Here is a 15,000-nt window from a genome sequence, read left to right on the forward strand (position 1 = left end):
GACAACCAGAGATCAACCACAACTTTAAGTGACAAACTTGAGTCAACTAAGGTAAGTGGTAAACCTCCTGATAGGGAAGATTTGATCTGTTCTATTATTAACTGGCCTACTAATAAAGCTTTTTGGACCTCCAGTTCTCTCAGTTTTTGAGGTTTACCACTTCTGAGAGAGTTCCCCTTTTAAATCTTTGTTACTAAAGCACATACTTGGAATAACCAGATCTTACTCCATTAGCGTTACTTACAGAATCCCAAGGCCATGCAAACCTGATTATGTCACCTCAGTAGGCTATTGTAATATCAGGTGAGGACATCATATAGAAAAAGAGTAAGATGATGGTCTATCAGGCATATTAAAACCCCTATGAACAGGTTAACTGCTCTCTTCATCTCCAACAATGGCAGGTGGGCTCAGAAAGCCTGTGCTTCACATATCTAAATTACATGTGGGACTTCTTGATGAGAAACATATTTTACAAACTGATCTGGATCTCTGATAAGGAAACGCAAAAGATTATGGTCAAAGTCTTAAGTTTACTTTGAAGATAACAGAATACCAAATCAGTTAAGATTTGCTTAAAAATGGCTATAGACTGCCACCCCTTGGCAAAATCATGCAATAGCATCTACTGATATTCTAAATGGTTTGGTTCCTGCAGGTTGTTTTTTTCTCGTTAGTCTAATACTGTATAGCCTTCTTAAATTATGACAAGGAGATTCTAAAACCATGAACAGTTACAAAAAGTTCAGAAGGTCTCATGTCAAACATGAGATTACTCACCCAGTTGCATCTCTAACCCCAGAACACCATCTAATCTCAAGTCCAGGGCAGCCAGTGCAAGTACTTCTGAACTCTGAAAGATGATCACTCCATTGTTTAATAGTGTCAGAGTGACAGAGTTTAACTCTTTTACCTGGAAATTTCAGTCTTACCATCTGCATCAACTTGACCATTATTTTATTGCCGCTTTCTTCATGTTCAACAGGCCACATCTTAGAAAAGGCTAAAACTTCTAAAATATCTGAGCGAATATTAAAATCTGTTTGATACAGGGTGTCACTTGAATACACAATAAACATATCCATAGAAATATACAAAAAAAATGTGCACAAACAAACCGTGTAAAAAGTTTCAAGTAAAAAGACTGAACTACTGAAAAAGCCTGGCTTTTTTTCAGTAGCCTACTTGGGAGACCTGAGTTCAACTGGTTTCCTCATTCACCTGAGTATGAGAAGTGACTTGTCCTGGAGCCATCAGAGGCATGTATGCCACGAGACAACATATTAGAATGCTGAGTTACCGGTCTGTAATAGCACATAGACCATCAATGAAAATGTCATGAAAAAGTATCTCCAGAAAACCATGAGAACCTTGAGTTATATTACATAATAAGAGGGCATTGCAGATATTACTGTATGATACAGTATGTGGAAGTCTTAGCGGCCAATTTGATTTCTTACTGCAGTGTGTAACAATTTGCCCCTTATAATAATTAAGAGGGCTCACTGCCACGACGCATATAAAGAAGGTTTCGGGCGGATAAGCAACCGCATATAACAGAGGGCCTCCGTTGGCTTAAGATAAACGGCAATAGGCTTGTTTATCAACTACGCCAATCGTGCAATAATCAAACACATGAAAAACACAAAACAAATATAGCCGCAAGCGGCGATGGCGGGCCCGAGCACCTGCGGTGCGGAGATCTGTGACATTTCGGAATCTAACAAAGCAACATGTGCGTGTTGGTGGGCATGTGCATGAGCAACACACATGCCTACCAAAATTGGTCAATTTTCCTGAATGTATGCGTCAACCACAACAGACAACACGCTAGGTGGTGCTATAGAGTCCCTAAGCCACACCCTAGGCCAGAGCTCTATCTCTGACTATCGATAGCAATAACGCACAAGCCCACCAAATTTGGTTAGTTTTCGTGAATGTATGTGTCAACCACAACAGACAATGCACTAGGTGGCGCTATAGAGTCCCTAACCCACACCCGAGGCCAGAGCTCTGTCTCTGAATAACTATAGCAATAACACACATGCCCACAAAATTTGGTTCATTTGGGTGAATGTACGTGTCAACCACAACAGACAATGCGCTAGGTGGCGCTATAGAGTCCCTAAGCCACACCCTAGGCCAGAGCTCTATCTCTGACTATCGATAGCAATAACGCACAATCCCACCAAATTTGGTTCATTTTCGTGAATGTGTGTGTCAACCACAACAGACAATGCGCTAGGTGGCGCTATACAGTCCCTAAGACACCCTTGGCCGGGGCGCTGTCTCTGAATAGCTATAGCAATAACACACATGCCCACCAAATTTGGTTCATTTGGGTGAATGTACGAGTCAACCACAACAGACAATGCGCTAGGTGGCGCTATAGAGTCCCTAAGCCACACCCTAGGCCAGAGCTCTATCTCTGACTATCGATAGCAATAACGCACAATCCCACCAAATTTGGTTCATTTTCGTGAATGTGTGTGTCAACCACAACAGACAATGCACTAGGTGGCGCTATACAGTCCCTAAGACACCCTTGGCCAGAGCGCTGTCTCTGAATAGCTATAGCAATAACACATATGCCAACCAAATTTGGTTCATTTTCGCGAATGTATGTGTCAACCACAACAGACAATGCACTAGGTGGCGCTATAGAGTCCCTAAGCCACACCCGAGGCCAGAGCTCTGTCTCTGAATAACTTTAGCAATAACACATATGCCCACCAAATTTGGTTAATTTTGGTGAATGTACGTGTCAACCACAACAGACAATGCACTAGGTGGCGCTCTAGAGTCCCTAAGCCACACTCTAGGCCAGAGCTCTGTCTCTGACTACCGATAGCAATAACACACAAGCCCACCAAATTTGGTTAATTTTCGTGAATGTTTGTGTCAACCACAACAGACAACGCACTAGGTGGCGCTATAGAGTCCCTACGCCACACCCTATGCCAAAGCTCTGTCTCTGACTAGCCATAGCAATAACACACAAGTCCACCAAATTTGGTTCATTTTCGTGAATGTTTGTGTCAACCACAACAGATAACGTGATGCTAGGTGGCGCTATAGAGTCCCAAAGCCACACCTTAGGCCAGAGCTCTGTCTCTGACTAGCAGAAGCAATTCCACATGTAGCTGCCAAATTACATCCAATTCATAACCTTTTTTCTGCCTATAACACAAACTTCCTGTTTCTTAATAAAACGCCATAATTCAAACCTTCGCCATTTCGATATACTTTTGAAATTCAAAAATCTGTTCGCAATTTCTCTCGGGCAACCCCTCAAGATCATTTTAGTGCTTATATGACATGATTTCGATAAACCGTCTAGGAGAAGTGTTTCAAAATACGTGATGTGCAAAAATCATAATCATAATCATAACTCAAATTTGTTTAAGATTCAATATGTAGTGTAAATGTAAAAGTTGTTCAGATTCATACAACACATCTGCATACCAAATTTGGTTCATTTTCGTGCATGCACGTGTCAACCACAACAGGCAGCGCGGTAGGTGGCGCTATAGACCCCCTGAGCCACACCCTAGGCCAGGGCTCTGTCTCTGAGCATGAAATGCAATTCTACATATGCCTGCCAAATTACAAGAGTTTTGGAGTATGCCAAGTTGGTGAAACGGCCGCACGGGCTAAGAGGAAAAGAGAATAAGAATAATCTGAGCAAAAACAATAGGGCCTTGCACCTACGGTGCAGCCGCTGCTACAGCGGCCGCACCTCGGTGCTCGGGCCCTAATTACGTGAATATGCACTGTATTGTGTCACAAACAATCAATGACTTCGTGGCCACCTAGCGCGCAACGAACGCGCTGAGCTGCAGGCCCGACACTTATAATTGAAGACACAAAGCTTCGTGAAATATAAACCCACACCCCCCAAAGTTCAATGTCCATAAGTCCAAACAATAAGCATTAGATTCCGACTGTTCCAAAACGTAAACGAGATCTCCAAAGAATGAAAACGATGCTTATCTTACAGTCCGTTGAGTAGTCGCTCCAACACGGATGTGAAACGCAATCTCAACATACGCGAATGTCAGAAGGGAAAGGTATCCAGATCTTGCTGTAATCCAATGACGAATAATCCACAAGGAAAAGGGTCACGGCAATGCAGCTCACAGGAATCTTCTAACCGCGTAACTTTCTTACCAGCCGGCTCAATTCAGGTAAAAAAAAGTCTCTCTCGCGCACTCACCGCGCCACCATTTAAACTAAGGGCAAACCCATTCATTCGTGCCCAAAACGCGCGTCCCCTGTCAGCTGACACAAAATTTACATACATGGCGCTGTCATTTGAAAAGTCAAAGCAACAGGACTTTTCATTTTAACAACATTTATGCAACCATGTAAAAAAGGTGATTTGTGGCAATCTTTACATTCCCCCCCCCCCAGCCAGCGGCATATCGGGACCGTAGTAGGGCTTCATGTTTACCACATTTACATTATCCACCTTCACTTTATCAGTCAACCAACGAACACGGTAATTTATGGGACCCAATTTTTTCTCTACCTTAACAGGCCCTGACCATCTGGGTGCAAGCTTGGCAGAGAACTGTGCAGAGGCTTTAGACAACGGGTGTGACCTAATCCAGACCAGGTCACCGGCTGCAAAGTGTACATCTTTGCGCCGTGCATTATAGTACCTAGCTTGTCTGGCCTTGGCTACACTGACATGTCTTTCAACCTCTTTCATGAGTTGTGTGTGTGCGTGTAGTGTATGATATGCAGGTGTACCAGGAACAGGAGATTTGTGGATGAGACGCTCTAGGGGACCTTTGATGTTACGACCAAGAGCTAACACAGCAGGGGCCGCGCCAGTGGTTTCGTGGACTGCTGTGTTGATGGCCATGCGGAACTCAGGCAGCCATCGGTCCCAATCTTGATGGTGGTCTTCGACATAGGATGCCATCATGGGCCTCAAAGTTCTATTGACCCGCTCAGTCAGATTGGTCTGAGGGTGGTACGCTGTGGTGAGCTTCTGAGTCACGCCCCAGGATCCACAGAGGCTGGCCAACAGCTGGCTTGTGAATTGTGGACCGCGGTCAGAAACCAGAAAGGCTGGCACTCCCCAACGGGTGAAGATGTCATTCTTCAAGATCTGACACACCTTTGGGGTCTTGGCATCCTTCAAAGCGAAAAGCTCCACCCACTTGCTGAAGTAGTCGACGACGACCATGAGAATGGAATTACGGCCTCTGCTGAATGGGAAAGGTCCCATGAAGTCTACACCGATCATCTCACCCGGTGCCTTGACCTCCGTTGACTGGAGCAGACCAGCAGGTTTGATATTCGAAGCCTTGTATTGTTGGCACTCCTGGCAGGCACGAACATGGCTCCACACTTCTCTTCTAATGTCAGGCCACCATGCCACCTCCAGAATTTTAAGCAGAGTCTTCATCCTTCCCAAATGTCCACCAAACGGGCTGTCATGGAAGTATGCTAAAAATTCATTAATCATCCCAGCAGGAACGACAAGCTGGTAGTTAAAACCACCATACTTGGAGGGCACGCCCCGATAGAGCACACCCTGCTGGAGCTGATAGTGAATTCGGCCAGGTGTAGGCTCTGAGATGGACTGAAAGAGCTCTTGGCACCGGGCATCACTGTTTTGAGCCTTCTCAATATCTTCCAAGGAGCTAGGCAAGCTGGACCAATAGGATTTTGACACAGCCACAGCCATGTCACCTGCTTCAGACAGTTGGTCTCCAGGTTGAGGTGCACGGGACAGCGCATCTGGCACAACATTGGAACAGCCCTTCTTATAATGGACTCTGAAGGAAAATGCTTGCAGCCGTAGCGTCCACCTAGTGAGCCGAGACGTTGTCTTGGGGCAGTTAAATGCCCAGGCCAGAGCACTGTGGTCTGTGAACACATCAAATGTGTCCCCTTCTAGATAATGGCGCCATTTCTCCACCGCCCAGACCACTGCAAGGCACTCCTTCTCTGAAGTAGAGTACCTCAGTTCAGGACCATGGAGAGCTCTTGAGGCGTAGGCTATAACCTGCTCTGCGCCCTCAATGGACTGGATCAGGACTGCGCCTAGGCCCACGTCGCTGGCATCACAATGCACTTCAAATGGCATGTGCATCCTTGGCTGAGCGAGCACCGGTGGTGACTGCAAGAGGGCTTTGAGGTGTTGAAAAGCGTCCTGGCACTGAGCAGACCATTCCCAGGAGACGGCTTTTTTCTTGAGGTTGTTGAGCGGCGTTGCGATATCCGCGAGTCTTGGGAGGAACTTGTGATACCAGCCCACTAACCCCAAGAACCTCTGGAGGCTTTTGAGGTCAGTGGGTGCTGGATATGTCATGACCGCTTCAACCTTGGCTGGATCCACTTCGACGCCCCTTGCTGAGACAATGTGCCCTAGAAAGGTCAACTCGGACTTGAAAAGATGCCATTTTTTGACGTTGAGCGTCAGATTGGCTTGATGCAGTTTCTGAAACACTGCATCAAGGTCAAGGAGGTGTTGTTGTTGTGTCTTTGAAAAAATTATGATGTCGTCAATATAAACAAAACAAATATTGCCTTTTAAACTTCCTAGGACAGTTTCCATAAGCCGCTGGAAGGTGGCGCCGGTGTTACGTAAACCGAAAGGCATAACTTTGAACTGAAAGAGACCACGATGGGTGATCATGGCGGTCTTCATTTTGCTGTCTTCAGCCATGGCAACTTGCCAATAGCCACTCTGGAGATCCAATGAGCTGAAGCATGTGGCCCCCTGCATGGACTCCAGGATTTCATGAACGAGTGGCATTGGATAGGCGTCATGATGGGTTTTCGCATTGAGCCCCCTGTAGTCTACACAAAAGCGGAGTGACCCGTCTTTCTTTGGGACTAAGACCACCGGGGAGGCCCAAGCAGATGAAGAGGGCTGAATGATGCCATTTTTCAACATCTTGTCAATATGCTCGTCAATGACCACTTGCTTCTGTGGCGACACACGATAAGCTCTCTTCCGAACAGGCAGCTCATCAGTCGTCCAGATGTTGTGCTTAAAGACACCAGTGATACCAGTGGACTCTGTCCAAACTGAGGACCATCTGACCACCTCAGGTTGAGCCTCGAGGAGTGGAGTTGAAGGCGGGTCATTGCTGGAGTCCTCAATCACAGCTGCATAGAAGTAGGCTGAAGGTTCTGGGTGCCTCCACCCCAGCGCATCACGGGATTTGTGGAGAAACCAGTGTTCTTTTCCTCCCGGCATTACATATTTCCCAAGGTGTGGCTTCAGGGTGAGTTGGCTTATGCGCATGTAGTCTAGGCCTAACAGAAGAGGCATGCACAGCTGGTTATCCTCAAGAATGTACACGTTCACAGTGTAGTGGGCATCATTGAGAGTGAGCAGCAGGGTAGCTCTTCCCATGGCCTTACTTTCTTGTCCATTGGCCATGACGAACTTTTGACGTTCTTCACACAAAGTCTCACCCGTCTTCTTGATATTGTTCCACAATGTTCTGCACATCAAAGAGTATGTGCAGCCTGTGTCCAAGACAGCATCACCCTTCGAGCCACGGATCGCCACAGGCACCACCAAAAGGGTTGGAGCACCCAGCACAGAGGCAAGGTCAGCGCTTGGCCCCCGGCTCTGTCCCTGGTCAGTCTTCTTGTCTCGCCAGTTCTTCTTCTGAGTGCGCTCTGAGGGATTATTTTGTTGGACGCGGCTCCAGTAGTCCTTTGAGTTGCTCCAGTCCTTCTCAATCAAAGAGCCGACTTTCACCAGCTGTTCTACAGTGGACACTATGCCACGCAAGCCACTAGCCAGCTTTGGGTTGCATGCACTGAGGATACGCCGCACAAGCTCATCTTCAGGCATCTCAGGATGCCATTTTAGACAAAGTGCGCGGTGGTCATAGGCAAAGTCCCTCAGGCACTGTGTAGGTGCTTGGACACTCGTTCGGATCTGATCCTCCATCTCAGAAGGATAGTCAGAGGGCAGGAAGGCTTCAAGGAAAGCACTCTTGAACTCAGCCCAGTTGGTGATCTTGCCACGAGCAGCTACCCACCAGCTCCGTGCCGGCCCCTTTAAAACAGAGTTGATGGTGCCAATGAGCTCAATGTCCGACAGTGGACGCAGCGTGAAGAAATTTTCACACTGATCAATGAAATCAGTGACATCTTTTGAGCTTCTTGACTCCCCAAACTTGGGAAACTCCATTTTGATGATTGGTTTGGCCTTGGCTGTGTGCACATGTGTAATGGTGGTATCACCCTCTGCTGGAACAGGTGTGATGGGCACGAAGGTTGCAGGGGTGGAGAAGGCCGTGGGCCCCCAGGCTGCACGTTGTCTGCTGATAGACCTTTTCAATTCCTCCTTCCATTGTTTGTCCCTGCGCTCCAAGCAAGCAACAATAGCCTGGTCAAACCTCAGCATCTTCTCATCAGTCTGCGGCCTGCTGCACTGCTGCTTCAATAGCAGCTCTCAGACCATCTTCTCTGTTGAGAGTGCTGTCTACGGCTGCTTTGAGTCGATTTTCTAAAGCCTCCATGTTGTGCTGAAGCTCCTGAAGCTGTTCTGCCATTTCATCAGTCACCTCAGCCTCATCATCATCTTCCTCACTGTCAAGATACAGGCTTTCTAATTTGGTGGCTATTTCAGAGACTCCACTTCGATTGTGCCTAGTAGTGACGTGCTGGAAGCGGTTAACATTGCCAGGTGGGACTGGATTTTCGGCTAGAACAATCAGTGGGCTTGTGTCACCAGTGCTACTACCCTCCTGTGGCCCCTGCTGGTGGGACATTGTAAGTGTGAACAACAATGCAGGGAAATGTAATGAACTGATGTGAATGCACTATGATGTAATGCTGTAATGTAATGTAATGTAATGCAATGCAATGTACTGAATGCACTCTAATAAAGTCACAAATGTGTAAGTAATGCAAAAAGGATATATCAGTGTTTTCAATGGCCTAGCGACTTAGCTTGCCCTATCAACACGTTCATTCAGCAAAAGCAACAATTCACGGAACCAACAATTCACCCAATATGTACAAAATAATAGCCCAAATATTAACAGCAGTTGCAAAAAATAATTATCCAGATCCCCGTACTGGCCACCACTGTAACAATTTGCCCCTTATAATAATTAAGAGAGCTCACTGCCACGACGCATATAGCCTAAAGAAGGTTTCGGGCGGATAAGCAACCGCATATAACAGAGGGCCTCCGTTGGCTTAAAGGGATATTCCGCCATTTTTGGAAATACGCTCATTTTCCACCTTTCCTCGAGCAAAACAATTGATATTTACCTTGTTCCCGTTCATCCAGCCATTCTGTGAGTCTGACGATACAACTTTTAGCTTCAGCCTAGCATAGATCATTGAATCGGATTAGACCATTAGCTTCGCGCCTGCTAGCTTCATGTTTAAAAGTGACTAAGATTTCTGGTAATTTTCCCATTTAAGACGTGTCTCCTCTCAAGTTAGAAAGTGCAATAAGACCAACTGAAAATGAAACCTGGCGTTTTTCTAGGCTGATTTGACATGGAACTACACTCTCATCTGGCGTAATAATCAAGGCAACTTGCAAACGTACCATAGGCGTAGTGATATCTTACGCAGCATCTGAAAATAGTCCCCATAGACAGCAAGCAGTAGTAGTGCCAGTAGCTGCAATTTGCCTTGATTATTACGCCAGATGAGAGTGTAGTTCCTTGTCAAATCAGCCTAGAAAAATGGCAGGTTTCATTTTCAGTTGGTCTTATTGCACTTTCTAACTTGAGAGGACACACGTTTTAAATGGGAAAATTACCAGAAATCTTAGTCACTTTTAAACATGAAGCTAGCAGGCGAGAAGCTAATGGTCTAATCCGATTCAATGATCTATGCTAGGCTGAAGCTAAAAGTTGTATCGTCAGACTCACAGAATGGCTGGATGAACGGGAACAAGGTAAATATCGATTGTTTTGCTCGAGGGAAGGTGGAAAATGAGCGTATTTCCAAAAATGGCGGAATATCCCTTTAAGATAAACGGCAATAGGCTTGTTTATCAACTACGCCAATCGTGCAATAATCAAACACATGAAAAACACAAAACAATTACGTGAATATGCACTGTATTGTGTCACAAACAATCAATGACTTCGTGGCCACCTAGCGCGCAACGAACGCGCTGAGCTGCAGGCCCGACACTTAATTGAAGACACAAAGCTTCGTGAAATATAAACCCACACCCCCCAAAGTTCAATGTCCATAAGTCCAAACAATAAGCATTAGATTCCGACTGTTCCAAAACGTAAACGAGATCTCCAAAGAATGAAAACGATGCTTATCTTACAGTCCGTTGAGTAGTCGCTCCAACACAGATGTGAAACGCAATCTCAACATACGCGAATGTCAGAAGGGAAAGGTATCCAGATCTTGCTGTAATCCAATGACGAATAATCCACAAGGAAAAGGGTCACGGCAATGCAGCTCACAGGAATCTTCTAACCGCGTAACTTTCTTACCAGCCGGCTCAATTCAGGTAAAAAAAAGTCTCTCTCGCGCACTCACCGCGCCACCATTTAAACTAAGGGCAAACCCATTCATTCGTGCCCAAAACGCGCGTCCCCTGTCAGCTGACACAAAATTTACATACATGGCGCTGTCATTTGAAAAGTCAAAGCAACAGGACATACATTTTCATTTGAACAACATTTATGCAACCATGTAAAAAAGGTGATTTGTGGCAATCTTTACAAGTGGACAGTGCAGTGGACAGTGATTGGTGGTCATGTTTCGTTAACAGTGATGTGCATAGAACCAAAGAACAAGGAAACACTTTAAAGACAACATTTGTATATTTACACTTTAGATGCAATGACACATTTGTACTGTGGTACTAAGGAATGATAAAAAAAAAAATTAAGTAACAGCAGACTTGATTGAACTATAAAAGCAACACAATATAGTTATTTTACCTTAAAGTGTTACCGAAATTTTATGTTGGATAAAGGATGCAAAAAAATGTTGATGCAACAGAGTTACAATCTGTAGTGAATTGAGGATGGAATGCCTGGTATGGCATGTTGTTGTTGCACGTAGGACATGATCCATTTCATTGGGATAGATCAATTGGGTATCCCCGTAGCATTAATTGGGTACCCACGATGATAAAATATGAGGAAAGTGGAAATCCTACATTGTGTTGCTTTAAAGGGATATTCCGCCATTTTTGGAAATACGCTCATTTTCCACCTCCCCTCGAGCAAAACAATCGATATTTACCTTGTTCCCGTTCATCCAGCCATTCTGTGAGTCTGGCGATACAACTTTTAGCTTCAGCCTAGCATAGATCATTGAATCGGATTAGACCATTAGCTTCTCGCCTGCTAGCTTAATGTTTAAAAGTGACTAAGATTTCTGGTAATTTTCCCATTTAAAACGTGTCTCCTCTCAAGTTAGAAAGTGCAATAAGACCAACTGAAAATGAAACCTGGCGTTTTTCTAGGCTGATTTGACATGGAACTACACTCTCATCTGGCGTAATAATCAAGGCAACTTGCAAACGTACTGAAGGCGCAGTGATATCGTACGCAGCATCTGAAAATAGTCCCCATAGACAACAAGCAGTAGTAGTGCCAGTAGGTTGCAAGTTGCCTTGATTATTACGCCAGATGAGAGTGTAGTTCCATGTCAAATCAGCCTAGAAAAACGCCAGGTTTCATTTTCAGTTGGTCTTATTGCACTTTCTAACTTGAGAGGAGACACGTTTTAAATGGGAAAATTACCAGAAATCTTAGTCACTTTTAAACATGAAGCTAGCAGGCGAGAAGCTAATGGTCTAATCCGATTCAATGATCTATGCTAGGCTGAAGCTAAAAGTTGTATCGCCAGACTCACACAATGGCTGGATGAATGGGAACAAGGTAAATATCGATTGTTTTGCTCGAGGGGAGGTGGAAAATGAGCGTATTTCCAAAAATGGCGGAATATCCCTTTAAGCATTTGTTTTTAAGTTAATTGCAAAAACGGAATCCATTGTGCAGTTTAATTTACAAGCATACGGCTACTTCAGAACACTTAAAAAATAACACAAAACTACTCCATCTAAATTATTGTCATAAAAATATAAACAAATAGATTATCTTGTAAATGTTGGCTTCTAAAGACTCTAGACATCCACAAAGACACTCATCGGTACTCACCGGTAGACTTTAAAGTTCACACAATCCAGTCTAGGCCTATGCTTATTTTACATCTGGAGGAATGTCATTTTGACAAACTAGTCACACAAGAGGTCCAACTTTCTTCTCAAATGCCACTGGCATAGCTCTCTGCTGTATACAGTATGTGTCTCTTTAGTCGTTTACACTTTGGGCCAAGCCTGTTGCTTGAACACAGTTCTTGGGGTGTTTACATAGACTATAAAATACCGTGTTGTACTGAGCTGGCTTTAAACAGGACTGTTTTTACAGTAGTCATCAATCTGCATTCAGTATCAGTAATTCTAATAATGCAAATACGCAACAGCTGAAATTACGTCTCAATCTTTCACTTTCTTTACCATTTGAACCCATATCTTTTGGTGACATCAACCTTTGACTTCAACAGTACCACCAGGTCTTTGCCATTCATGCGGGACTTGGGTTCATATTCTATCAGTGGTTTCACAATATCATGAAGAGCAGGCTGCAATTTAGACAGAGCATGAGGAGATGTTTGTTTGAAAAGAAGTTTCCGAAGCTCACGCAGGTTACTGTGCGACCAGGCCTTAGAGTTGGTGAACATCTCCAGAAGAGTGATGCCAAGAGACCACATGTCAGACATGGTGCTGCAGTCCTCACAGTCCACTAGGCACTCTGGGGCCATGTAGGGAGGGGTTCCTCCCAGTGGGGCACAGTGAGCCCCTGCTTGACTGCTTCCTCTCGCCATCGATATGGTGTCCTTCAGGTTCGCCAAGCCCCAGTCAGTCAGGTAAGCCTTCTTGTTATCTGCTGCAATCTTATCAAAATATAATTGAAAATCATTTATTAAATTAAATGTATAAACTTAAATGACATTTGAAAAAAAGTTATGTCTTCTAGTTCTAGTCCTTACTTGTAATCAGTGAGAAGTGGATGCTAAGAAGAGGTACTGTATGCCTTAAAGAAACACTAAAGAGTTTTTTGCACCTTAGAATAATATTTCCAAAATCATTTCAGTGGTTCATCAACTCGTAACAGGGTGAACGGCACTTCTGCTTTCGTTTTGCGACCCTCTATCGGCTATAACTGCACTATGTTAGTTTAACAAAATTGGGTAGCGGATCTGTAGTTCGATGGAATGAGACATAAGAAACTACAAATTTGACTTGCTTCAATATCGCAATACATCATACTTTCATAAAATCATGCAACATTCTCTAACTTTGCTAGATAAACAAATAGCGTGCATGCTTTACTGTTGCTTTAATCTATATACTGATTATTAGTTAAAATAAGGGTCTTATGAACACAAGGTAGACAAATATCAAGCAGCATTTCCACCCCTTGGAACAACATGATAAAGAACTGACCATTATATTTGCTGGCTTGAGATCTTGGTGAATGACATTTCTTCCATGTATGTACTGAACAGCCAGGGCAATATCTAAAGCCACAAACAGCTTATCTTCAGGTTGCAGCTGAAAAGATTATAGAGCAATATTTAGGAATTCCAAATGTTATAACAGACATCAGACACATTTAGAAATTCAGTCAAACACCTACAATGAACTACCTTAATAGGAGTGTCTGTATGAAGAATCTGATGCAGATTGGCACCATGGATGTACTCGTTAGCAATGAGGATCTGTGTCTCACTTTTGGCTACAGCCATCATCCGTACAACATTGGGGTGAGACAAACGCCTGCAGACAGAGAATATTATGAAGAAAGTTCAAAACTAAGATTAATGCTGTAAGACATTTGGTAAAAAAGCTTTGTGCGGTATATTGTTACTATACAGGTGTGTTTCAAAAAATTAGAATCATGTGGAAAAGCTCGATTAGGAGCTTTTGCCCGGGCTCAAGCTAGGATGAACTGGCTCCTATACGTTATTCACAAGTTAAGAAACAAATGTACAGGCAGGGAATTCTGGGAGTTGCTGGCTTTCATCCACATGAGCCAAAACATACATTTTTGGCTTTTTTCTCCCATCTCAGGGGAAAATGAGGGAATGATGCACGACCATTCAGAAATATGATTCTAACAATATAAAGCAATGCAAATGGGTGAAATGCTCCTTTAACCAAACAGAACAATGAAATAGCTCAGAATAGCTTTTATCTTCTGTTTTTTCGTATCTTGTACAACACCCGATAGCGAAATTGAAGACAACAAAATATGTAGGCTATTAGAAAAACGAAGGAGGGGAAATGTTTTCCAAAGAGCAATCAGACATTTCAAACAACCATCAAGGTAAAACGCAAACATGCTGTTTTACCTTGATGGGTTACCACTATGGGCTCCTCCCAAACTTAGTTTAGAAAACATCAACTGCACAGCAAGAGAGAGACCCTTACCCAGGTATGATGAATTCATTTGTTGTCACTGGATTGTCTCCTACTGGTATAATCTTTATAGCCGCAGGTGTTCCCTGATAAGACCCCATGTGAACTGTTCCATAAGAGCCATGTCCAATACATGCTGTATAATCTACAACAATTGTAGTTTCATCCACAAAAGGATTTGTCACTGGGTAGCCTAAAAGAGGGGTTATACATCAAGATTAGATATCAACCGCACATACTGTACAACTTACTCCTGAATGTTCAATGATAGGACAGACTGATCTGTACATACTTCATTAATGATAACAATTAAAGTCTCAAAACTGAAATTGAAATATGTAAGAAAGATATAAGAGCATCACCTGGAATGAGAGAGGGGAAAAAAGCCCACACCAACCTTTGCTCTTAGCAGTAAGTGTTTTTCCATGTGTTGGTCTAGACGGTGTCTTCCATTGTCCTGCTGTAGCCCCATTTGTGTTTACTCTGATTGGTGGGATGATGGGTGAAGGCTTCTCAGCAGATCCACTCCTCTC

General features: G+C 44.0%; 1 protein-coding gene across 3 annotated transcripts in view; it reads right to left on the reverse strand.

The window, feature by feature from the left end:
• Positions 1 to 11,895: 11,895 nt before the first annotated feature.
• LOC134088648 (GTPase IMAP family member 8-like) overlaps positions 11,896 to 15,000 on the reverse strand; it is a 19,734-nt gene continuing 16,629 nt past the window's right edge. Inside the window, exons 8-13 of one of the 3 annotated variants that reach the window (XM_062542713.1) lie at positions 14,865 to 15,000; positions 14,480 to 14,660; positions 13,696 to 13,825; positions 13,493 to 13,600; positions 13,036 to 13,091; positions 12,844 to 12,939 (exon numbers count right to left, since the gene is read on the reverse strand). The exon at positions 14,865 to 15,000 is cut by the window's right edge and continues 182 nt beyond it. In XM_062542713.1, coding sequence (XP_062398697.1) covers positions 13,059 to 13,091; positions 13,493 to 13,600; positions 13,696 to 13,825; positions 14,480 to 14,660; positions 14,865 to 15,000 — 588 coding nt within the window. In that variant the 3' untranslated portion in view covers positions 12,844 to 12,939; positions 13,036 to 13,058. Of the gene's footprint in view, positions 12,940 to 13,035; positions 13,092 to 13,492; positions 13,601 to 13,695; positions 13,826 to 14,479; positions 14,661 to 14,864 lie in introns of all 3 variants that reach the window. The other 2 variants (XM_062542712.1, XM_062542714.1) reach the window with 2 other exon arrangements.

Source organism: Sardina pilchardus, chromosome 8 (assembly GCF_963854185.1).
Source record: "Sardina pilchardus chromosome 8, fSarPil1.1, whole genome shotgun sequence".
Lineage (NCBI taxonomy): Eukaryota > Metazoa > Chordata > Actinopteri > Clupeiformes > Clupeidae > Sardina > Sardina pilchardus.